The following is a 27166-nucleotide window of genomic DNA, read 5'->3' as shown; positions in this document are numbered from 1 at the left end:
ATATATTACATTACATTTTACATACATTTTTTAAAATTTTCATCAAGCAGAATTTTTAAAACTGGCGAATCCCCTAATTTCTATGCATCCTTTCTTGGTAAATTAGGCTTATTTTACAAAAGTTTACACACAATTAATGTCACATATTGTCGTAAATCATTACGTGGTCGGTAAATCAAAGCAACGCACATGCAAAATAAGTGGTGATAACAGCAGGCACAACTCATTCTTAGTGAATTCCCCACTGCATGTTACATCCGGCTAAAAATATCCTTGCCGATAATGCAATAAAACACTAATGCAATTCCGAAACAGATTCTCTCATGAACAATTCAACAGTTCATTCTAACCCTCTCCCTCTCTGTCTGCCTGCCTCTCTGTCTCCTCAACATATGAATCCACAATATCACTCATCTGGATCAATGCAGTAATCTGTTTATGTAGGTAAATGCATTAAAACACATTCCATAAGCACAGCTACTGTAACACACCCTCATTAGACCCAAAGGAGCCGGGAATGGAAAGCAATCGGTCTGTCCTCTACATGCCTAAACCAAACCCTCAGACTGACAGAAATCCAGCGCTGCAAAGCTTTGAAAGTACATTAAGGCCACTTTGCCTGAAGTGAGAGCATGATTACAAGCAAAGGCAAGGATTTCATGAAGTTGATCTGGGAAAGCATTGGGCTTAAAGGCATAGTTCACACTAAAATAAATATCTGTGGGTGAATAATCATGTCATTCAAAATATGTATGACTTTCTGTCTTTCATTTAACACAAAATAAGATGTTAAGCAGAATGTCCGTGCTGCATTTTTTCATTAAATAAAAGTGAGTAGCTCCAAAGCACAACAAAAGCATCATAAAAGTAGCAAAATACGACCACCTTTCAAAAAGGTTTAACAATGCAAAGGTATCTTACTTAATGTAAATGTCAACATTAATAATGCGTTATTAAAAACAAAGGTTGCATCTGTTATTATGATTTTAATGGAACGGAGCTAACATGTACTAACAATCAACAGTTGTGTTTTTTTTAACTAACATTAACAATGATTAATAAGTACGGTAAAAAATGTATTGCTCATAGTTAGTTAATGCAATAACTAAAGATAACTAAGGGAACTTTATTGTACCAACGTAATTGTAAGTGATGCAAATCATTCATTGGTTCTTTAGTGTCTTATAACCATTGTCTTGTCTATTTTTCCACACAAAGCTATCATATTGTTTTAGAAGAACTACTTTTGTGGTGCATTTCCTGTCATTTTTGGAGTTCGACCTCCCCAGTCTCCACTTCAAAAAACAGGGTGAACATTCAGCTAAAGATCCTTCGGTGGTCAACGAGTAAATGATGATAAAGTTTTAAGTTTTGGGGGGTGAACAGTGACTTTAATGTGTGCGTGCCTGTATGAGGAAGCCACTCTATAAAGTTAAAAATCAGACGTCGCTGAAGAAAGTGTGCTGCGGTGTTGTGGTTGTATTGCTCTCCTCACAGATCGGATGGATTTGTACTTGAATATGTGATTAATGATGACAAACACGAAAACCTCAGAGCTCTGCGAGCAAGTGGATCATTTTTGTCACTAGCTGGCTTTATCTATCTCATCTCTGAACTCTGAAGCCTGTTGTGTTGACGCTGTGGGTAACACTAGTAAAAACAGGTAGTTCAGTCCATATACATTTTTTTTTGTGCAATATTTCTCTTTCTTTCTTGCACGTACACAGAAACAAACCCAACAAAACAGGTAAAAATAAATGCACAATTTACAATTTGCAGCATAAAATATCCATAATATGTCTCTTTTTTAGCTCGGATCTAGAGAATTCCACATGACATCCAACTCAGGTGCGTGCAAAACAGTTCTTTATAAGTTCAAAAGAACCTAAAATAGAAATGAAATGTGTCACACATAGTAAGTGGGCCCTGTGTTCTTTCTTTTAGGGTAGGGGAGTGCTTTTTTTTCTACTCGGATATATGACATAAGCAGGTAGGTTGGAGACATAAGGCACAAGGTTAAAAAAGCCCCTCGAAGATGGGCCGATAAAGGAGCTCTCATCTTAAGTGCACAGGGCTGCGATCACTATGTGCTGTTGCCAAGACGACCTGGGAAATGGGTTGAGATGTGGGCCGCAGATAAGGAGTACAAGATGAAAACAGCGTAGAAGAAACGGAGAGCTGGTGGCAGTGATGAGAGAGAGAGAGAGAGAGAGAGAGAGAGAGAGAGAGAGAGAGAGAGAGAGAGAGAGAGAGAGCTTGAAGAAAGCCTGGGTGTGGCATGTTTGCTGGTTCACAAGGTTTTTACTGCAGCAGTTGTGCAGAGAAAAAGATTGCGTTGACATTCTTACAGTCATGTAACAAATGTGGCTCTGCGGTTACGAAGTGCACCAATGCATCGAAACTGGTGCACAAAACTCTGTCGCTGATCCAGAAGCAACTGCGTCCCAGAAAGACAAAACAAGCCACCTCGATTAGCAGGAAACGCGCACGTATTTGTGATTCCAAACGCTTCCTGGTTGCAGTATTCATTTTTTTTTCATTAAAGATATTTTATTTCATTTGACGTGGGTTCGGTATCATATAGTTTTTGATATGATATGTGATATGATAAATAGTATGATCAATGGTATGATATATTGAATAGCATATATGGTTTTTGATATGACATGGTATGCAATATTCCATATTATATATCATATATGGTTTTTGATATGATATGGTATGTGATATGATAAATAGTATGATTTATGGTATGATATTTGGAATAACACATGTTTTTTTTTTATATGACATGGTATTCAATAGTCCATATATCATATCAAATGTTTTTTTTATATATGATATTGTACGTGATATGATAAATAGTATGATTAATGGTATTATATATTGAATAGCATGTATGTTTTTTGATATGACATGGTATGCAATATTCCATATATCATATCATATCAAAAACCATATGATATGAAAAATAGTATGATTTATGGTATGATATATGAAAAAAAAACCATATGGTTCTTGACATGACATGGTCCGCAATATTCCATCCAAATAATATTATTTATCAGGCTTTTGATATTATTTGGCATGTGATTTGATACATACCATTCAATGGATTATCCCTTAAAAAAGTACTGTGGCAGTGCCATGGTTTGGTATCAGATGGTAATATATAATGTGAGACTGTGTGATCACCATTTGTGATTTTTGTAATGTTTGAAGCTTCAAAAATACCATGCCTGCACCATGGCACATGACCAAAATAACATTGCATTGCCATGCAACATGTCTAAAAACAACGATAATACCACTGAAACACACAACACTTTTACTTCTACAACTTCCATAAAGTTGTCATCTCTGTTCATGACGGCGTTGATTATGCATTTAAACCTTGGATATATATTTGTCTAATGCAACAAACCCAAATTGCAGGTTGTGAGAGGCTGATCTGGTGTTAGTGCTGACCTGTGTACCCAGCGAGCGCAGCTGCCGGGATGACCGGCTTGTCCTTGCTGAGGTCCGAGCGCTCCCGCACGTAGTCTTTGAAGGTTCCCTTTGGTTTGTGCCCGTGCAGCGCAGTGGGGTAGTCCTCCGAGTCGAAGCTGTCGTACGAGGGAACTCTCTGTAAGCTGTTGAACGACGACTGGCTACTCCAGGACTGCGTCAGCCTGTCACAGCTCTCGAAACTGTCGATGCTCTCGAACGAATCTTGACCTCCCAGCTTACCTGAGACGGAGATTTCAGTGTCATTAAACGTTATTCACAAGCATTTTCCAATCCACATATTCAAACAGACCTAATGCATGTTGTATGGAAAAGAGGAGCATGTGCATGCTTCAAAATATCTTCACAGAACAGTGACTTATGACAAACTCTTCTGTTAAAGAACATAGGCCTCACTTATAAAGATGTACGCAGAATTATCCTACATGTAAATATGAATTAATTATTATAAGTGACGTCAAAATCACAAATCAGCTGCACTCTAAAAAATTATTGTCATGATTTATCATCACATTTTTTTTTTTTTTGGTCAAATCAACTTAGGTAATTAATATGGTTCAGATAACATAATATTTAGATTTTCTGTTGATTAAACCAATCTCCTTCATTGTATGATCTCAAAATTGTAAGGCAAGCAGGTAACTTACTTTAAGCTAAACCAACAATATTTTTTACAGTGTGCTGAAATTGTGTTAATTGCTGAAAGATGGCATTCCTGAACTTTAGGATCAAATAAATGAGGACCCTGGTCTTATATTTCCAACCAAAGTGAAGGTGCAAAGTTTTTAGCGAGGGAAGTTCACAAGCGGTCTAGACCCAACCACGTGGAAAAATCTAGAACTGCTCTCACAACACTGTGTTTCTCTTACACAATATCCATGTGGAGATATTTGGGTTTTCTCTAATTGGAAGAAAATCAAAACAAATTGCTTCTCCATTTTGGGCCAAACTGGAGATAAAAGGCCAATCTCAAATGAATGTCAAAGAATGAAAGATAATACAGAGCTGGGCCTGATCCTGAAATCTTCAATTGAAAAATTGAAGCCACATGCGAGTTTGGTGGCACCACAAATTCTTTCCCACGCAGGAAAAAACACAAAGCTGGGATTTACTGCACATAAAGCCTGCGTGTACCTAGAGGGCGAAAGCCTAAATCTCTGCGTTGTTCAATAATATACAAGCGCCTTTGACAAATCTCAATGTCCAATCCAAATCTGGATCATTTGTTCAGCTGTATGACGGTTAGACAATGAAGAGTGAGACAGGCTGTGTATTCGATGAGTGGGAGTGAAACCAAACGTACGCGAGTCAAAGTTACTTCATGAGAAACCGGAACGCTCTTCACGCTTTACACCTCTCGCTCCTTACGAGAACCTTAGGTTCACAAAAACACCTCCAACCCCAGTAACGTAACCTCACAAGGACGCGCTGACACAAAAGACGGCTACCAGCGCTCTGTGGCTTCAAACATCTCTCACTTTGAAGCAAACATCTTTGTTTTTCTCTCCTTTTTCCCCACCGCAGGCAGCCGAGAGCACCTTGAGATGGTGTATGATAGGACCACAAATAAACTCAACGGTCTACTTTATTTCCTGGGAATTGTCGCATAACTGCAGTAATGCGAGATGAGAAGACTTTGTTTTCACTGCTGATCACCGCGAGGGTGATGGGATACATTTAAGCCCCGATGCGGGATTGTAAACATGCATCTAAGACGAGAGGAATTCGCTTTTGTCTCCCAGAACGTTTATAACGATGCCTCAAACTTTATCTTGCATGAATTCACAGTTTCAAAAGCATCGAAACACATGACCTTTGGCCATTACTCACCTCTGCTAATGCGACCCACACACATGTTGTCAGGTGACACCACTTCCTGTTTGACTGAAAAATAGTCTCCCTGCAGTGGATTGAGAGGTGCGTCTCGCAGAATAACGTTTGGATACTCGCTCTCGTATTTGAGTGACAGCAGGTCTTCTGAGCTAATCGGGTGAAGGGTCTGGTAAGACTCGGTTATGAAGCTCGGCTCCGAGTATTCGGAAGGAGGCACGCACTGAGGATGCTCAATGCCATAGTCTGGAGAAAAGGAAGACGAAGAGAAGATTTAAAAAGAAGAGTATTTACATAGATCTTTTCCATAATATGACAGTTCATAGTGACCAAAGGCTGTCTCCAACATTAACTGAAATAAAAAAAAATTGTTGGCATGTTTGATTTGAGCTGCAGATTTTCAGTGCATAATGATTTAAATTAGCAGATAGCATTCAAACAGTATTCACATCAATATTAGATATTTAATTGTTTGTACTGATTGCATAATGTTTTACATGTAACGCTCACTTAAAGTAATGTTTTTATTTAATTTAAATATAAAAATATAAAAATACTGGCAAATATTAGCAAATGTTGATACTAATATTACTGAATATAAAAATATTAGAATGCTATGATGCCTAAATTCACTTGTAACATTGAAAACAACTGAATTTTTTGTTGTTTTTTTGTGTGTGTGTGTTTTATTTTGAATTTATTTAGACAATATAATTGATATTTTTGTCCATAGAGAAGAAATTAAATATTGGTTTTAATATTTCTGCATGCCTCATTAAATTGCAATCTTTTCTTCACACAAAAGAACGCAAGTCATTTGAACCACTTTCATGCTGCTTTTATAGAATTTACTTCCTTGATCGTAACAACTCTTTATGTATGGATAGGTTTATGTGAATTTATTTTTTGAGTGTCCTTAACATCAAATATGTTTGAATGGCGTAAGGGTGGGGTTAATAATGGCAGAAATTAAATTTATGGCTGAACTCTTCCTTTAAGGAAGGCATTAAGGAAGGTTTAACCTCCTTCACACACAGATCATTAGATCATCTCCCATTATAGTCATGGCAGAAGCGGTGAACGTGTACTCAGGTACTGTGATGACGCAAACTGAGAGAAATGGCAGATACTCACTGAAAAAGTAGTCTGAGGGGTAGCGGGATTCCTGGAAACTGGAGGTCAGACCATTGACAGGGAAATGCTTTGGGTCTTCTGTGTGAAGAAAACAACACGCATCACTGAAACCATGCACACTTTCGAAGCCCAAGCTGTTAAATAACAGGCAATGCAACAGAAACTACTTTGATCTGCATGTCAGTGGGGCGTTTACTTTACAGGCATTTCAAAATGTGACACCTCCTCCATGCTTCCAGCATTTTACATGACAAATCACAGCATAGATTAGAAAATTTAATCTAAAATGTATACTTTTTTTGCTGAAGATGATTTTTGCTGAACTGCTTAGCTTACTCTTTTGTAGAGGTCACTTTATAAAAAAAACAAAAAAACATTACAACTCAAAACTCTGATAGGATAAACTGCATTCTGAGTTTTGGAGGCTTTACGTCAGACAGATTCCATATTAATGTGTCAAGTTGTTTTGCAACCATAAACAGCCTACAGTCGGATTAATGAATGGTGGAGCTATAGTATAACAAAAATAAAATATATAAAAAAAAAAATTATATATATATATATATATATATATATATATATAGAGAGAGAGAGAGAGAGAGAGAGAGAGAGAGAGAGAGAGAGAGAGATGTGTATATATATATACTTATTAATATAATTGTATAAAATACAAATTTAAATTGTAATAATATTTTAAATTATACAAAATAATATAATAAAATAACATAATAATTATTAATTTAATAGTTATATGACATTACTGGTTGAATCTAACATTCAGATTATTGTCATTAATATAATTTATTAAAAGACAGGGTTATTATCATTAACTAAAACCATAACCAATGCATTATTTGAAGCAAAATAACAATAACAAAAAATAATAATAACAATAATAATAATAATAATATATAATAATAATAACTATATATATATATATATATATATATATATATATATATATATATATATATATATATATATATATATATATATTATTTCAGCTAGTTGTTCATTTGAAGTTGAAGTACTAATAAAACATAAAACTTAATAACAACTATATATTGTATATATAGACAAAAAAACCTTGGCTAAACCTTTAATATTAAAATGAAACACAAAGTATGGAAATGAAATCTAATTAAATAAAAGTGACTGGTGTGTTTGGCGGTACTGCAGACGTGGAGGCGGTGAGGAGCTCTACCTTTCTGCAGCATCTCTAAATGCTCCCAGAGGATATCACCCACGAAGTCGGGAGCCAGATCCAGGAATCGCTCTTTACCCAGTGCACAGAGATTGGCCCCATCCATGCTGAACTTATGGAAGTCCACATTCTTCAGACTGAACTCATTTACCGTCCAGGTCAACCATTCTCTCACATGGGCGTTTGTCCACTCACGAGGGTCTGGAGTAGTCAAAGTGAAAAGACATCTCAGAGTTACATGCATATGCAGATTGCATCATATATTATATACTTATTGTTCATAATCGTCTACAGAAGGAGTCTGTTAAGTAAGTTTGCTAATGATGTGCACATCTAATGATGTATTCAATAATGTTAGTCGCAGGTCCGGTGGCTCATGGGAAATGATCAGCTGACTTTGCTATAAATTTGATGCCATGATGGTAGGAACTGAAAGAGCTGTAATTTTAGCTTGCACACCAACTCTATCTCTATCTCATTCTCTCTCTTTCTCTCGACTGTTCACATGATCACTGCATTCAGCTATTTCCAGACAGACGCAGACCTGACACAGACTTCAGCCACCCTACACACACCAAGCAAAGCCATCTTGCGGTCTGCCATAGTTTGGGAAGCATAATTCATAACCTCTGCTGCTTCAGAGTGCAATGCGTCCATCTAGCAAGATCTCTTTTTAGGCAATCTGATTGTAACATTTCAAAACAGCCTAGTGCTACAGAATACTGAGCCAGAAACAAGCACAATGCGTTACTTTTCCATGTTTCCTCTGTATCTATCATTTATATCCTCCTCCCATTAATACGATAAATAAGAACAAGTGGGAAAATATGTCCAATGTCATTAACATAATCAGTGAGTTCTCAAATGTGTTTTTAACATGTCTTTTAAAGGGAAAGTTCACTTAAAACATTAAACTTCTGTCATTATTTACTCACCCTGATGTTTTTCCAAACCCGTATAATCTCCTTTTGTGTTCCATGGAAGAAAGAAAGTTATACACGTTGGGAACAGGGTGAGTAAATAATGACAGTACTTTAATTTTTAAGTGAACTTTCCCTTTAAGAGAGAGAGAGCAACATAAATAAGATAAGAAAAATTAATATAAGATTTACAGACAGTTAGAGAGCCTTTTTTTTTATTTTTTATTTTTTTATATAAGTGCTTTAGAGTTTTGGACCTTTAGGGATGGAGAGCCGCTGTTGCTCCCTGGTGAAGCCACTGAATGTGGCCAGAAGAGCCTGTGACATCATTTCTTTACTTCCTGGAGTCAGTAAAGGCACATCCGCACACTCCAGATCTGTTGGACCAAACACAGACAACTTATGTCATCACCCATCACACACATTCTCAGATTAACTGTATAAAATTAAATATAAAATATAACGAAATAAATAAAAACAATACAATATTTAACATATTTAAATATAAAAAATAAAATAAAAAAGATATAAATAATAAAGAAATAATAATAATAATAATAATAATAATAATAATAATAATAATAAAATAAAAATAAATAAAATAAAATAAAATAAAATAAAATAAAATAAAATAAAATAAAATAAAATAAAATAAAGTCCCAGCATCTCATATATCTAGACGTCTGCAGCCTGAGCTTGATTTCCACAAAATTCATCTCTGGAGGTAATATAAGTAAAATCAGAGTACTGCAAGAGCTACATAATCATATACAGCATGAAAACCGGCAGCTTCAGCATCACACAATTGACTTTAGTTGTGCTACATGTGTGCTGGCCATATTCACACCATCCACCTCCAACCTGACCTTCTACACTGCTTCTCAGAGCCAATGATGGTCTGCTAACACACAGAGTGTGCCACAGGTCAGATCCTACACCGATGATCACCTTCCCACAATCCCTTCTGCCCAGCAAGCTGTCCCATCTCCATGTCCAGCCATTGACAGAGGGGCCTGTGTTGGCAGGGGTCAATAGTTAGGGGTCAGAGGTCGTGGCAGAGGGTGATGATGTCACAGCAGGCTGCAGGGTGTCGAACAGACACTGCAGTGTTGGAAAGCTCGCCCTCTCTGCTCGTGGGCACCCAGCAGGACACAGAGAGGTCTTTGATGAGTTAAACAGTACCCGATGACTTCCACTGATCCAATTAGGACTGCCGGGGTGGCAGCTCGAGAGAAAGAAAGGGTCTAGAAAACCCCCTGGGTCTAAAGAATGCCATAGAGCCAAGTGAAGAATCAGCCGAAAGGACCGGTATGCGATCAAAGACATGCTGGATGTATGGTGAGGGGTGATTATTCTATTACTGGTGGCCGTCAGAAAACGTCAGACTGTGACTCAGGCACAATGAATTTGTCTGGGAGCTAAATGCACAGTCCAGACTGTGGAAAGCGAATACTTTTTGTGTTTTTTTTTCGCTGTCTGCGACTGCTTTTCTACTGACACCCAGATGTTCTGGCATCTCTGCGCGGTTTCTAAACTGCCAGCCCTGGGCGCCGTATGGGTTTGCACTCGCTGTTGTCGATCCACATCACGACATAACCCAGCCAAGAATGCACAACAGCTGTCCCTCCTAACCTCATTCCCTCTCCTCCTCGCGATCTGCTACCCTGGTTGACTCGAACAGGGAAGGATTTGCAGTGATACATTATGCAGTGTCTAAATGGAGAAAAACAATGTAGTGCTCTTGTGTGATTGGATTAGAGCGAGATGCTACAGTCTCCATTTACAGTGTTTAATTGTGCATTAGAGCCATCTGGACGTCAGAGGCTTCATTCACTAGAGAAGAGGCTCATTTTCACATTAGGCGATACAAGGCCAGAACTGCCAAAAAAAGACCCTGGTAAAGGAAACATGTTTTACTTGGACAAAATATGACACAGCAGCTTAACGATTTACAGGTTTTTATATTAATGACAAATGCAAAGTGCCTTGTGAACAATAAAAAAGTGATTTGAAATGGTTATATGTTTAGCCAAGTGACAGCTTTTACACGCTGTGTATTAAAATATAGAGGGTTTGAGCATGCTATGAAAATCAAATCAAGAGTTTATTTTTCTGTTGTTCAAATAAATCATTTGAATTACGTTTGCTTTAAAAAAAAAAGGAATTGACTTGGCAAAAACCATGTATCTGCAAGGCCACCTGAAACAAAAGGATAGTGAGCTGTTTTCAAAGAAAAACTTTTATCTCCATGCTTTTCATCAACAGATCTCATCTGCATGCACTGAGAAAGCTGGAAGAAGTATTCTGCGAACTCAAATTATCATTGACAAATCACGCTGAGGCAACAATCAAACATGGTCTGTCCCCTTTTATAAACTATTGGAAGTCAACATTCTAATCATCCCATTCTCATAGTTCATGCCAATACATGATTCACTGATTAAATATAAAATTAACTGATCAAATAAATTAATCACAGATTCATTTTAACCCCTGTGTCTTTGTTGAAGGCAAATATTTAGTTAAATTTTCATCACATTGCTTTTGGATTTGTTTTTAGTTCATTTAGTTTGATTTATTATCCATTTCAAGACTTGCATTCGTATAAAGATATTGTTTACTTAAATACTTTAAATGTAGTAAACTTGTTTTACTTTTTTGGCAACTTTCTTGACTACTTTAAAGGGTGATAATCTTCAATTCAGCTTTCCACACAGTATCAAATGGCACTTTATTGGAGGAACCAACACTATCTTTCTACAAAGCAAATGAATACCCCAGCAGGTGAAGTTCAATGAATGAAATGATGATTATATAAATTTCCATAGAGAGCAACTAAACATCACTAATAGCTGTAAATATGAATCCATGGTGATTATTTCTACTGAACCACATTAGGTCCAATAGATCTTGGGCCTGAAAACCTTCTTAACTTACAGTAAAAGTACAGGTGTGTATTGGGTGGTGGGCTTGAGTACAAACCCGTCTGTCTCATCTGTCCATTAGTAGAGGGCTGTGAAATTGTGATTATGGTCATGAGGGCCTGGTGGTCTCAAGGAGTTGGGTTGGGTGGGGTCGGGTGATTCACTTATCTGTAATGTGAGAGCATCCAAGACAACATGAATGGAGTCCCCAAAGGGATGACATCACTGTTGGCATGACCACAAGGTCCCGCCCATCAAGTCCATTCAGTGTTTTCCATAGTACATTCAATGGTTTAATGACTTGCACAGATCTAGCCAGGGCTGATCTTCAGCCAAACAGATCGCACATTGATGATAGTGTTAATGATTCGTTCTAAAATTAGACACACTTCAAATAATGTGTCTGCATTTATGTGTGTGTCCGGGGTCTGTCTTGAGTGCGTGAGAGACATCGAGTTGGTGTCTCATAAAAGCCAAATAGCTCATTTGAGTCCTTCAATAGTCTGGACGGTATTAAAGCTTCTGAATGTTTTTTGTGCTTTGTGTATTTGTGTCTCTATGCCAAATAAGCATATCTCACCACATGTTTCTTTCTTTCTGTTTCAATTCACAGATGCATATGCCATCCAAGTCCAGTCTGAAAATAAGGTTGTTAGAGAGTGTAGAACAAAAAAAATAGTTCAACCCGCAAAAAGTCAGGTTCTGGCCTTTGACAAATGTGTGTCTCAGCAGGGTGTCAGGGTGGGCCATAAAACACCTTCAGTTCTTTATCTCTCGCATTATCTTTCACAGAGTGTTAGACAGCAAGACTGTTAAACCTGGCCCGCATGAAGGAGAGCCATTCACACAGCAGGTCTGTGCTGAACAAGGCACGGTCTAGGGTGGGGGATCCAGTGAGAGAAGTGCTTGTTCTGCCCACTGTTTAGATTTCCATCTGAAAGCATGCAGACCGGGCCGGGCCTAGACAGGAATAGCAGCGGCCCACGATCGAGCTCCCAAAGGCCAGGCAGAGCCCGTCTACCCTGTCGAGGTCACGAGTCAGGGGCTTTCCCGCCCTGGAACACTGTGGCTATTCGTAGAGACCCAGCCAGTGGGTGCCCCGGGTTCACTAGATGGTCTAACCCACACACACACATAAATATACAACAGTACCATCAGTGGGTCACACAGTGAGCATTCAAATCACAATGACCGACAGGAACCACTTTAAAATGGGCATCCTTCAACAAGTTCTTGCTTTAAACAATTAATTGTTAAGTCTGGTAGGGTTGAAACGGTACCACTACTGGTACCTATATATCTGCTGCTGACAAGCCATAACCGTTTGCGCTACCACAACCTAGCTCTTATCAACTTCTTTTCTGTCTGCAATAATGCTTTTGAACTGTCCGCAACTGGCATGCGATGCATTGCAGAGATACCTATAGCAATGCTACTATGCATACTGCAGAGTAAAGCAGAGGCAGTTTGCAGCATGCAAATTGAAAGAGCATAACTGCAATGCAGGAGTGAACCTCGAAAAGACCATGAGAGCACATTGATCAGTGAATCATACTGTTTAGACTTCTGAACAAACAAATGATGATCTTGACAAACAGTTTACTTTCAGCGACATTCTTCCTAGAAACCTCCAATAACATCCTCCAAGTGTACCTGAAATTGCAGCACTTCATGAGGGGGAAAAAAGACATGTTTCCAGCACTGGATATAAAGATGTCCAAAAACATTTCTGATCAAAGTGAATTCATATGCGAGTAGTCAGTCATGCCTGAGCTAAGTTTATGAGCAAGCAGCTTTCAGTACCAGGGAAATGAAGGAAGGAAAGCTCTGCATGCAATTAGCAAGCTAATGGCTAATGTTGTCTGCTATTGTGGATCCAGCCAATGGCCAACAGATGCATTCTCGGTAAATGAATTCCCCAAAGACCGCATTGTTTTTATGTATCGCACCACACATTCCTGCCTTGTTTTACAATCACTAATGTGGATGGGATTTTTCTGTGAGCTTGTTCTGTATTTGTGACCTAAAAACCAATGTGTCTTTGAGTTCAGTTCTAAATAGACCAATTACACAATTAACTGTACGCAGAGTAAAGTACCACAGCTGCAACAATGAAAATAGTTCACAAGCCTAAAATAGATGAATGGAAGGCTGGAAAAGAAGATGCAATGTTCTGAAATACACAGCAAACTGCAGAACATATTTTACATATTTTCAGTAAAATTCTCTATGGTGACAAATGTCAACATCAAATGTGTCAGAAAGCAGAAGCAGTGAAAAGCAGAGTGGCATGACAAATTAAGTATCAGCAGTTTGTAACGGTGTAAGAAATAGTTAAATGCATTAAACAGGTTCCATTTGCGCACTCTCAGAAGTAAAAAAAAAAGAAAGAAAAAAAATCAGACTAACCCTGCTATGTGGTTTTATGAGAAAGGGGCGAGTTGTTGAATCCCACCATGTTCTACTTGTGTAAGTGAACAAAGTCAAAGACTAGCCCTCATTATGACTGCCTCTTGGAACCAGCCCAGACACCTACACAGAACGCCTTTAACTGCCTCATCCCTAAATCACCTGAGCAGCGCCTCTCTGTCAGAAATATGTAGATAGCAGGGAGAAGGTTGAACGAGAAAGCTTACCAGCTGTGGCGGCTCTTGTGACTGCCAAGGATCACGTGCCTTCTATTCAGCTGTACATCAAGTAGCACTCACGAACTGAGAGAGACAGTAAACCTAACTACAGCCAAACACCTGGACCTCAGAGAACAGCTTAAGATCCCATATGTAACCGGACTGGTAGCCAGAAGTGCTCCGTCAATATGCCTCTAAGGTAGGAAATGTGTTCAAAGAGGTGGGACAAAAGTGGGAAAATTACAAAACCAGCTCTGACTACTGAGCCCTAAAACAGGTGACTTTGTGAAAGAGCATACACCGATGGGAGAGCTGAATCTGGGAACAGGTCTTCCTCTGCCTCGCTAAACTCTGAGACACGTAGCCAGAACCAGTCGGGATGCCGATCTGATCTCAAAACCAGACCCAACGCCACACTCTGTGCATCTCCGTTGTACTCGGTAGACATCTGCAAAACAGCCACATCAAAAAAACAAGAGTGGCATGGAAAGACAGGCACCGGTCCGGCTGGCTTACTCACCTCAAGGGCCTCCCACCACCCAGGAGGCGGTCTGGAGCCCACCAGAGAGCGTCAGAGGGACTGGGAAGGGCTAATGTCTTATGGGAGGAGGGGTGAGTGCTGGAGTCAGCTCGGCAGGGGCTGTGACTCAGTAATTAGCCTGTAGCACGCGGCGGGGATGAGAAGACAGCACTAGGCAGACACCACATCAGGGGCCAGGGAGACGAGGCAAGAGCCCATGTGGGCCACAGACGGTAGAGAGACAAATTCAAGGAAAAAAAGAGAGACATGGAACATAGGGGAGAAAATGGGTGCTGTAAAATGTTGGGAAAAATACACTGTGGTTGTTATTTCTTCCCTGCTCTGGGACATGCTGTGTCTTTTGCTTTTGTTTTGGTCTTTTGAAGTTCAGAGAAGCAGGGCCAGAGATAACTGTTGGGAAGACTTCAAACTGAAACACAGGACGGCTTTCACAAGTATGCTACATTGAAAACGGCTCTGACGTATCGTTCAGTCATTTTGACGCATGTAACGATTTGGAAAGAGTTTGTTTGTGCTGTTACCTTGTGCCAATATCTTGAACGAAAAAAGGCTAGAACCTGCCTTCACCCTTTGATGACTACACTTTAAAGGGAACAATAAAAATGTGTGTTCACCAGAAAGAATTTCTGACAGGGGAGTCATTAAACCAGTGGACATTCTGTGAAGGGGGAGTCATTCAACAAACAGTAGACAAGACTTTCTGATCTAACAACGTTTCAACTTTGCCTCAAGGCTCGAGTCTGATGAATCAATTCCGAGTTTCAAATATTAACCCAGTCACCGCTTAAACCTTTTGCATCCCCTACACTACACATTAGTAAATTCTTTCAGAAGTGACTCGTACACTCGTACACAAAAAATAAAAATTGCGTTCAGGCTGAGTCATTTGTTTGGCCCACATCCAGAGACCCACATCAGACTAACCTTGATTGCCTAGGTCTGTATTTGCACAGCTGTCAGGTAAGCAAGGCATGCTTAGGCCTGGCAAAAGTGTGAATAGGCTGACATTACAAAAACCTATCTGTTATGTAACTTGGGAATCTAAGTCATATTCAAACACATAATCACGTGAGGTTGCAAATATGCCTACCTGCTTGAATTATCATCTCTTCACACACCAAATAATGTGTGGATAATGCTTTTGCACTAGTGCCCAGTGTGTTGGTATCTAAAGCAAGGGTGTGTGAGCGGGGCCTAGGAGGGGTTGGGGATGAGAGAGTGCAGTGTCTTAATCAGATAAAGTGGGCAATAGGCAGCCCACCCAATCCTCAGACATTCCTGTCACTCACTGAACCTTGAGACGGACACGGGGCAAGAGTGAGAAAGAATGAGAAAGGGAAGACGAAATATCCTCATCAAGGGTTATTTCTCTAGGACGAAATGAGTGGGAGGTGACCCCTGGCTGTCTCTCATGTTGTTGCTGACTCATTTCACTGTGCTAAGTAGTCTTTGGGCAAAGATGAAAGGAGTGACCATTATCAAGCATTTTGACAACGTCCCTTTCAAAACAGAGGTCTAAGAAGATGCTGAAGACTTCTGGACCAGCAAAATTGTCTTGGTTGGAACAGCATTAGCCATTTTAGTAGCAGATGTTACATGGGTTTATCTTTGACCATAATGGACGTTCTAACATCTGTGTTGCTCCACAACACATGATTCATACTTGTGAATGACTTGAGCTTTCATGTAAACACTTTTGCTTCCCGACTCGCTGTGGGTACTTGGAGATCGTTTTGTGCTAACTCCATATGCAGTCTTATTTTAGCAATTCAATAAATTAATGCAAGTGTGTTTATCGAGCCTGTCCTGCTCTTGTGTAGGTCCTATTGTCTCTTCATACACTACATGTCTCTGGGGTAAATCAGATAATCTTGACTGAACTCTAAACAACTTTTGTGTGACTCTTGATTGAATTCAACCATTCATTACTTTTGTATAAACAAAGTCAAAAAGCAAATGGGGGCAGGGAAAGACGGGCTTGTTTTTTGCACTAGCCGTTGTCTTCAAGACACAGCTTGCTTGTCTTGATTTAAGACTCAATACCAACCGGGATCAGGTGCTTAATGTCTACGGCCTCTCTACATTAATGACGTGTGCATGTTAAAGAGTATCATCTGTGCCAGTCTGCCAGAGCTTTACACTCATACAGGCACTTTGTGCAGAACATGGGACCCACAAGGTGCACATATCCATTCTCCCAGAAGACTAAAGTAGCAGACTAGCAGTAAACATGTCTTGCGTGGATTTTACGGTCTTTGCCAGTGAGCTGCATTCACCCTGGCCTAAACACTCATGGTTGACTGAACTCGGGGGAGCTTGTCTTGAGAAATTGTTTTGCAAGATAGCACGATATTTTGGCAACCCCCACTGCAAGAATCAGCACTTTTTTAACAGCACACAACTGTTTTTCCATGCAAGTAGAAAGCTTGTGCTTGTGTGTTGGTGAGTGTTTGCACATGTTCATGTGCCAGTGCATTTGTAAATGTAAACTCTCCGACTGTGTGTGAAAAGAGAGCCAGCCCGTGTGCATGCGAGAATATGCAAGTGTGGTAATGATTCATACCATATATTGCACATCACAAGTCATTATGTTTTAATTTTCGTTCTGACATGCAAAGGTGAATGTCTTTTTTTCCATGATGTATTAACAGCTGGTGGTGTGTGTGAGTCTGTGTGAGAGTTAGGGAGTCAGAATTATGTATAGCCATCAGCTGTGGTCGAAGCCAGTCAGCATTTTATCATAGGGAAACTAGCGGCCACTGAACTCACCCTGCCCTTCCGGGCCAATGAAGAGGGTCATATTCTTAAAGAGTACAAGTACATCGGGCCAATGCATGTGCTAACACTAACATCCCACTTGCATACTCGTCGCTTTATTCCAGTCCTCAGGAGTAGAGGGGGAGTGTGAGACTGCTGACTACTTAACCAGCATGGCATCTTCCCTCCCTCCCTCTCTTCATCCTTCCATCCCTCCCTCCCTTCGCCCTGGTCAGGCATGCGGCCCCTCCTGAGGCAGGCTGGGTCAGCAGCGGTGGGGGTTAATAGATGTGGTATGAATGGACAGTGAAGCAGCATCATGACAAACTTCATTCAGTTGACACTGACCACTCTTTAGCCAAGAGGGAATTTCCCTGCATGAGATTTCCCTGCATGAGATTGCACAAGCACACTTGCATCAAAACACAAAGAAAGAAAGAAAGAAAGAAAGAAAGAAAGAAAGAAAGAAAGAAAGAAAGAAAGAAAGAAAGAAAGAAAGAAAGAAAGAAACTTTAATCACAAAGTAACAAGGATGCCCATATTATCTGCATAAAAAGACAAGAAAGCCCAGGGCTCAGCCAATGACCAAATAATGAACTTACACTAAATGTACAAGCACATTAGATGATGCAATGTTCTGAAAGCCAGCTCGACATAAAAATAATGACTCTTGTAGTTAAAATTCAAGCCTGCTGGACATGCATGAAATGAAACACGACAATGTGAAGCGGTAAAGTGTGTCATGTCATGAGAGACCATGTGTGGCAGTCAACATCAGTCTGGTGTCAGGCTCTTCATGTACCGTATTTGCTAAATTAATATGTTGCTCCATTCTTGCAACGTAGCAATAAAAGGGTCCAGTTTTTAACATAATCCATATAGCTGCTCGAATGACAATAAAAAGACAAAAATATGTTCTGAATATCCTAATACAACACCACAGTTTTTAATCCTGCTGAGTTGTCAACTATAAAAGTCAAGATTGACTAAATTTCATTTAAGACCATGTTCACAAGACTGGTGTAGGTAGTCACATGACCAGAGCTGTTAATTGCAATCAGAAAGATCCATAAAATGAGGCATCATGTAAAGCATGTTATAATACACATTATTTAACATGTATGATTACTATAACATTTTAAAAGTGTATGAATAATCTACAATTGCTGCCTCATGATCGGTGGTCACATTTGTGGCCAATGGGGGGGAAAATCACCATTCTGAATAAATAACTAATTGATTCAGATAAGAAAATTGAAAAAAAGTTTTAAACTATTGTTACATTAAATATAAAAAAGTTTTTAAAAAATCATTATTGCATCATCAATAACTTTTTTCCCACAACTGCCTGACAGTACAACATTGTTAGTCTATTATATGCAACGTCTTATTGGGCAAATGTTCCCCTTCGGTTATAATTGTGCCCGCATATAAAACATATTTCACTTATTTGGTTGAAATTAGGCTATACAATGAGTAAACTACATGTGCTCACTTATCTGGGTACAAATATGGGATAAATTGATTAATAGTAGCCTACTACTACATAATAAAGACTATTTGTATAGCACTAAATCAATGACTGGCACATCTGGAGCGCCACACGCAGACTTTTATACCTGTCTATCACTCGCTGGTCAAACACATTTTATGTTGCGACGAGTTTTGGAAATGTTCTGTTTGACATCAAATCTGTATCTCGATTCCAATGCATTTCACAAAGGCAAGACATCATGCACAAAAGTTGTTCGTACCTGACAGGACAAGTGACGAAGGTGCGTTTTGCAATGCAAAATCAAAACGATAACGATGAGAAAGCGTAGGCTACTTACCGTCTACTTTTTCAGATTTTATTATAGTTAACGGCTTAATATCGACAGCTGCCGTCATGGTCACGCATTCAGTCTGCAAAGTCTGTTTGTATGTTTTTAGTCCCAAACGTCTCCTCCAAAGTCCGTCTATGTGCCGGGATTGTCTTAAAAATAACACAGGTTTTCCCTTAACAAGATCCGACCTCTGAAGTATTGAAGTGTCTCTCTTCCTCCCTCTCTCTTTCTCCGCTCTATCTCAATCAGTCTTTCATTCCCTCCCTCTCTTCTCCTCTGTTAGTTACCCCGGTCAGGGCGGTTCTGTGTGCGGCACGGAAGAGGCTGATCCCCGCGTAAAAGGGGCGGTGTTACTCGCTGATTCAATTCAATTACACTTCACTATGCTGTCTCTCCCTGGACGCGACGCACGGGACGCACGCGACGCGTTAAAGCTGTTTGTCATGTCAAAACGTTCACCAAACAGACTAATCAGCTGTGAGCTCAATGCTTCTGATACATGGTTTTCCAAGATTGTGAGTCATATGTAAATAGGACTTAGTAAATAGGCATAACTGTACTGTACAGTTATGACACCACTGTGTATGAAAAAAAAAATGCTGTGTAAACAGATTTTCATATTCAAATGTGGCTTTTGCATCAACTACCCTTTCCTTTTGCACTAAAGTGAAGCTCCACCAATGAGATGGTGTTGCATTTGTTTGTACAGTCATCAGGGATCACAAAGCTGTGATTACATCTGACCTGGAAACGAGTTTGCTCATTTCTTGGGCACAATGGCCACTTAAATAGTAATGGGAACTTCCCATTTGTTAATTTCACTTACTGTTACACACAGAGAAGCTGATATTGACAAAGAGAGCAGTTTCACAAAGAAACGGAGATCACATATTTTACATTATCTGTGTGAATAGTCTTGAGTAATTTTTTCATCTTAATGAAAACAGTTGCCTAACTCCACTGATGCAATGTACTGCTGAAAGTGTCAAATCACTATAATAGTTCACAAACGTCCATGTACTTGCATGTGCTGTTCTTTAAAAGCCAAGACAACCTGACCTCCAAATGATGAATGTGACACACCTCACTCTCTCAAGGAAAAGCTGCCAAGAACTAGACAACTATTCAGTCTATTTAAAATACTGATAAACAGTGTATTCCGGCTGGCTCATGTTTTAGTATCTCATTTGTCATTGTGAATGGCTGATGCTATGCTCAGTTGAACTCTCACCGGAGCGCGGGAATCATACAAGAAACTAAAGAGGATAAAAATATATGTCTCCCGTCTGGCTAATAGTCTACAAATGACCTGAAAGTAACGAGTGCTCTCATAACTTCGACCCATCCCTCATAAACACCTCTGCGTATTTCCTGCCCACCTTGACTAGATCAATAAAAATCCAAGCCAGGATTTTACAGAGGATCCTCTCGCCACACCCACAGCGAGGGATTGGAATCTTTTACAACTTCTGGAGGCCTACATTTCTAATAAAAACCTTAAAAATAAAAAAAGAAATAATTGTATGTATATATATGTTGTATACATACACACACACACACACACACACACATTCATATATATGTACACACACACGTATATACATATATGTGTGTGTGTGTGTGTGTGTGTGTGTGTGTGTGTGTGTGTGTGTGTGTGTGTGTGTGTGTGTGTGTGTGTGTGTGTGTGTGTGTGTGTGTGTGTATACAACATATAAAATAAATATAAATGTATAAATAAATGTAAAATGTAAATGCATATATAGATATATATATATAGGCAGGTAGGCAACCTTTGATTACTAAATGTAAAGCCCGCCTTTCCGAAAATCCCAGTATGCTCTGATTGGTCAGCTGGTCCAGTCTACTCTGATTGGTTAGCTGGTCCAGTCTACTCTGATTGGTTAGCTGGTACAGTCTGTTGTTATTGGTCAAAAGTGTAATGCCCCTTACCATCAAAATAGCAAAATCTACCCAACTGTTCTTTTTGGGCGGGTCAAAACAGCTAGTATAGGCAAATGTACAACGTGGTGACGCATAAGTCATTGAAATAATGGCAGGACTACGAACAAGACATTTCAGGCAAATGTTTTCTGTTGGAGAAATTAACTCTCTTTGGCATGGACTTTGTGTAACTTTGCCTATCGTTTTACATGCACAAACATCTGTCGTACACAAGAAAAGCATAACTGCTGCTCAAACCTCAATGAGTGTATATCTGGTTGGTTTTGACTCATGTTGTGAACAGCTGAAATTCAATTTAATTAATCAAATCACTCTACTTATGGATTTGAGGAAGGATTGACTCGTGTCTAAAAGGAGGTGAATGGAGATGCAGGGATGAGGGCCCGTGACTGCTCTAACTTAATTAGTTGCCACGGTAACAGATTGCCTTAGCAATTTTCATGTGCTGATCCGCTCGTTTCCTGAGTGGAGCCCAACGGTTTTGACAACTGTGGGAACGGCTGCCTAGAACACTTAGCCACGTCATCGCCGATTGTTGCGTTTCCGTAAAACTAATTCTGACCTACTGTATTTTCCACAAAGAGCTTCAGCGATGGAAACCTGATGTAAGAAATGCGACCAGCTCAGGTCTCTGTATTCAGAATAACCCTATTAGCCAGGTCAATACAAGGCTGCGAGTACGACAGTGCACATCTGCAAGTGCTGCTGAGAGGCCGGGGAGCCAGCGTTATTGATTAGGTATGGATTTTGAAACAGGGATTCTACAGAGTGTCCATTAAGCTGTCTGGATAGTGTTTCATCCGACAGATATGAGCGATTATGGAAATGGCTGAGCCTTTATGGGGCTTCTGTGGTCACAAGAACCCGTCAATGAGAGCTGCAAGGGGGAAGGGATCTTAATGGAAGGAGGGATCTCTCACGTCTCCCCCTTCTGTCACTCACTCATTCACTCGTCCGCTCGACCCCCTCTCACTACCCGCTTTGTTTTAAGTCTTAATGAGCTCCTTGCATGTAGTTTTAAAAGGATAGACCAGGCTCCCTTACGCCCAGAGGCAGCCATTAAGACTAATGGGGTTGCTGACTAATATCAGAGCCAGAGGTTGCTGAGTGGCCCTTTTTCTTCTGATACTCCCGGCCCTCAGTCTGTCACTGCTAGTTTGATACCAGTTTAATCATCTCTTTTGACTCTGTTGTATCACTTCTGATTGGATGCCATGGCTGGTTTTGAATCTGTTAAACGAATAGTTCGACCAAAAATGAAAATTATCTCATAATGTACTCTCCCTCAAGCCATCCTTGGTGTAGATGACTTTCTTCTTTCAGCCGAACACAATCAGAGTTCTGTTAAATAATATCCTGGCTCTTCCCTGCTTTTCAATGGTTAAATAGTGTCCAAAAAAGTGCATCCATCCATCCATCCATCCATTCATTCATCATAAAAGTAATCCATACGGCTCCAGGGGGTTAATAAAGGCCTTCTGAAGCGAAGTGATGCGTTTTTGTAAGATATATATATATATATTTATTACTTTATAAACTATAATCACTGGCTTTCGGCAATAGGTGTAGATGTATGACATAGGTGTAGCGTAAGCTTAGGTAAGAATTGATAAAAGCAGAAGCTCATGACTAGAGCAAAACAAAACTCCGTTCAGGAATTAGAAGTCTAAAGCTGAAGTTTTAAAGAAAAAATTCGGAGGACTTGAATATAAGAGAAGAGTTTCTGCCGGAACTCGACTCTGGTGAACGTGCGTACGGCCATTGGCTTGAAGCCAGTAATTATAGTTTATAAAGTTTTTAAATATGGATATTTTGGTAACTGTTTATTTTGATGGTCCCTTTTGAACACACTGTTGACTATAAGTAACTTTACAACTGCATGTAAACTATCAGTCATTAGAGTATTAGTAGACTGTCTGCTATATATATCTGCTAACACTTTAATTTGATGCTCCTCAACAGACATTCAACTGACTATAAGTAACTACATGTCAACTTATTCTAACCCTGCCAGTCAACTAATACTCTGTAAGTAATGTTGCATCTACATGTCAACTAAATTTCATCAGTCAATGGAATGTGTTAAAGGGACCATCAAAATAAAGGGAAACCCTTTAATGATGGATGGATGCGCTTTTTGGAGCTTCAAAACTCAGGCTCTACTCAATGCCAATACAAAGCTGGACAGAGCCAGATTATTATTTAATATAACTCTGAATGTGTTTGCCTGAAAGAAGAAAGTCATATGGCGTGAGGGAGAGTAAATTATTAGATAATTTTCATTATTCTTTTAATCTTAAATTTGGAATAATTAAGTTTTTTTATGTTTTTGAAAGAAGCCTTGGTGAATATAAATCATAATTATTACAAAAACTTTGACCAGTTGTGTATTTGATCCATGAAGGTTTCAATTGTAGTGTCTATTGGCCAATTGCTTAATTCAGCGGTCAGATATCCTAATGTTCCCTATCATGAAATCATTTTCCCATGTTTCTTCTGTCTTGTTGGCCACTGAATTATATGATGGAAAATCATGTAAATCAAAAATCATTGTTTACCAACCGGTCCTGACCAGAATAAGTTCTCGGCTAACAACTGGTTCTGAACCGTAGGGTAACAGGATTCTGTACATAAAAAAAAGAAAGAAAAAGGTAAATTAACTGGTTTTAGTAAAAAAAAAAAAAAAAAAATCACGGATTCAACCTAAATACATTAATTTAGCAAAAAAAACTCATCTGTATGAGTTAAATTAGGTAATCATTGCACTTTAACACAGTTTCTCAATCTTTACAATGTAGGTAGCCAAAGCTTCTGGAATTATAAGACATTCTGCATGAACACAAGGGAGTTTTGGTTTTGATTCATAAAATTGAAATTCATTCATTCTCCAACTTGGATGGCAAAAGACATCTTAAGTTGTTGACTCCCCAAAACAAGCAATCTCCAGGATACAGCAAAGGAAAAACTCTTTCTGGCCCGTCACACTTACTGGAAGCATGTGCTTTGCCTCTTAACTCTTCATAGTTGTATGGGAATTTACCCTGAGGAAAAAGTCAGGCTGTGTTAAGGACTTCATTAAGCTTCAATCATGAAGCTTCACCCTCTCTGGTGGAAGACACAGCTTCTCTGATCTCCATTGTGCTGTTGTCATGGTTTCGACAGTTATGAGGCATCAGATCAGGCCGGGTGAGAGTTGAGCGGCACAACATCAGAATAATGAAACAAACAAGCCATAGATGCTAACAGGAAGAGTTTATGCATGACATGAAATAGCATTTATGCTAGGAATAATTCATATCTGTCATAGCATTATGGTATCTTTTTTCTGAAAATACAAAATGTAAAAAAAATAAAATCTTGTTTTTGAAAAAAATGTAGTAGGCTACATTAAATACCTTAAAAATTAGAGGCACTGGCTTGATTATGTTTGGAGCTTTCTAGCAAATGGCACTAATGTAAAAACGGTTTACGTTTTGTAATTTGTTTATGGCAAAGAACCAACAAATTTTAATTTTTCAAATTCTATACCACACCATATAAAAAAAAAAAAAGATTTTTCGAACTTGTTAATTAAACAGAAATTATTTCAGTTTTTCTACCTCAAAATGTCACGTTTTATTCAATGTTACTTGGCAATTCTTAGTAACTCTTTGTGAAATTAAATTTTCTAGTAATTTCTGAGTGCAAAAAAAAAATCGGTGAATTTTCTCTATATGAATTGAAAGTAAACACTAAATTATAATAAATAAATAACGAAGCTAAATTCATAGTCCATAAACATAAATAATTTCAGTTTCAATTAATGTTTAGTTTAAACCGTATCTAAAATGTATACTTATTTGCAAAATAGCTGACACAGTTCGTCACATGGTATTTACTGTAATGCCAATATTAGGGACATTCTCACAGTGATCCTGATCATTCACACTTCCACACACACACACACACACACACACACACACACACACACACACACACACACACACACACACACACACACACACACACACACACACACACACACACACACACACACATAAATGTAGCAGACACACTTGTCTTTGTGTGTGTGTGTGTGTGTGTGTGTGTGTGTGTGTGTGTGTGTGTGTGTGTGTGTGTGTGTGTGTGTGTGTGTGTGTGTGTGTGTGTGTGTGTGTGTGTGTGTGTGTGGTGAACAGTTAATGAGGACCCTGGAAAGCAGATGGGGGTTTTACCGATGGGGAACTGGTTGAACAAAGGCTAAGCTCTTTCTTATCAATTAGCACTGCTAAAAAGGACATCTCTCTCCTCCATTAGCTCCACCACGTGTCTGCTATTCACCCCATTGTGTGGCAAATTAAATTACATCCCTCCATCTCGCCCCGTCTCCTCCTCGCCTCTCTAGACGTCTCTGCCCCCCAGTCTTTCTCTCTTTTACACACACGCACACACACACACACACACACACACACACACTCGACTGACAGCAGGCCGCAGTGCTGCCGCTCCTCAGTCCATTGATCTGACAGGTCAGAGGTCGGCTGTCTCATTGAATCCATCATATACTGCAGGAATGCAATGATACACAGGTCGTGTGCCTTTAAAACACTGTATTCATTAAATCATCCTTGTGTTATTCCACATCTGCAAGAATTTCTCTCACATGTGAAACATAAGATCTACACAGTACGCATGAACTGCTTTATACCATACAATCAAATCAATTTAACTCAATTATTATGCTCAATTAAGTTTGCCTTTAAACACATCAATGACCCACAAGTTTCGACATCACATGGATCTGCCCAACAATACAACCACAAAATGAGATTTTCTCTGTTCCTCATTCAAGTAATGTGGTACTTCAATGGTGCTTTTTACATTTTAAAGACATAAATAAATAACCATCGACTTTCTCTGTATAGAATAAACGCTAAAACATTATGCTTAACATTAGGACCCACAGATAACACAACACGAAGGTGAGTCTATGACGAAATGTTCATTTTTGTCTGAACTGTCCCTTTAATTATGCAAATTCTGAATGTTCTGTTTGTGTAACTGTTGCCTGTACATTTGATTTTGTAACATCGTGTTACATGGATCGGCTTTGCGAAAATCATAATGAAGAAATAAAATGATTTGGAGAGGAACTGGTTCTCTGTTGGTTTCGACACTTGACCTTGCTAAGTGGAGAGATGTAGTCCTAAACTTTCGCTCATGCGCACTTATAGCTAAGACTCTCTCTCTCTCTCTCTCTCTCTCTCTCTCTCTCTCTCTCTCTCTCTCTCGTTCTCTCTCTCTCTCTCTCTCTCTCTCTCTCTCTCTCTCTCTCTCTCTCTCTCTCTCTCTCTCTCTCTCGTTCTCTCTCTCTCTCTCTCTCTCTCTCTCCTCTCTCTCTCTCTCTCTCTCTCTCTCTCTCTCTCTCTCTCTCTCTCTCTCTCTCTCTCTCTCTCTCTCTCTCGTTCTCTCTCTCTCTCTCTCTCTCTCTCTCTCTCTCTCTCTCTCTCGTTCTCTCTCTCTCTCTCTCTCTCTCTCTCTCTCTCTCTCTCGTCTCTCTCTCTCTCTCTCTCTCTCTCTCTCTCTCTCTCTCTCTCTCTCTCTCTCTCTCTCTCTCTCTCGTTCTCTCTTGTTTTGTTTTACAGTTGGGGGAAGTGTGTGTAGGGCTGATTAGCATCACGCTTTCCTCCTTTCCCATAACCCCCAGACCCCCGCCAGTCGTCTGTTTATTTTAACCCAGAAAAAATGGGCCTTGGCCCACGAGGACGTGCCCCTCATCAGAGACAGCACTCTCCTCCAAACACACACATCTATATACAGAGATACTGTCTTAGCACACACACACACACACACACACTTAAAGGTGCTTCCACACAACATCATCAATGCGTGTAGACACACACACACACACACACACACACACACGCTTCTCAATATCGGTTCTGCAGTGTGTTC

At 39.4% G+C, this 27166-nt stretch overlaps 2 protein-coding genes across 9 annotated transcripts in view; both read right to left on the bottom strand.

Moving 5' to 3' along the window:
• Positions 1-27166, bottom strand: part of kirrel3b (kirre like nephrin family adhesion molecule 3b) — a 648233-nt gene that overhangs the window by 593340 nt on the left and 27727 nt on the right. The gene's annotated exons all lie outside the window — the stretch shown is intronic.
• Positions 1-27166, bottom strand: part of ets1 (v-ets avian erythroblastosis virus E26 oncogene homolog 1) — a 54767-nt gene that overhangs the window by 5142 nt on the left and 22459 nt on the right. The window contains exons 1-7 of one of the 8 annotated variants that reach the window (XM_077225042.1): positions 19277-19548; positions 8853-8972; positions 8611-8640; positions 7676-7876; positions 6472-6549; positions 5338-5583; positions 3469-3729 (exon numbers count right to left, since the gene is read on the bottom strand). In XM_077225042.1, coding sequence (XP_077081157.1) covers positions 3469-3729; positions 5338-5583; positions 6472-6549; positions 7676-7876; positions 8611-8640; positions 8853-8972; positions 19277-19334 — 994 coding nt within the window. In that variant the 5' untranslated portion in view covers positions 19335-19548. Of the gene's footprint in view, positions 1-3468; positions 3730-5337; positions 5584-6471; positions 6550-7675; positions 7877-8610; positions 8641-8852; positions 8973-14666; positions 14778-19276; positions 19740-27166 lie in introns of those variants that run through there. The other 7 variants (XM_077225045.1, XM_077225037.1, XM_077225038.1 and 4 more) reach the window with 7 other exon arrangements.

This window comes from Siphateles boraxobius, unplaced genomic scaffold (genome assembly GCF_051911475.1).
Source record: "Siphateles boraxobius isolate OS27281-9 unplaced genomic scaffold, OSU_SipBor_1 98, whole genome shotgun sequence".
NCBI lineage: Eukaryota > Metazoa > Chordata > Actinopteri > Cypriniformes > Leuciscidae > Siphateles > Siphateles boraxobius.
The sequence above is the reverse complement of the archived record's forward strand: the minus strand, read 5'-3'. Positions and strand labels throughout refer to the sequence as shown.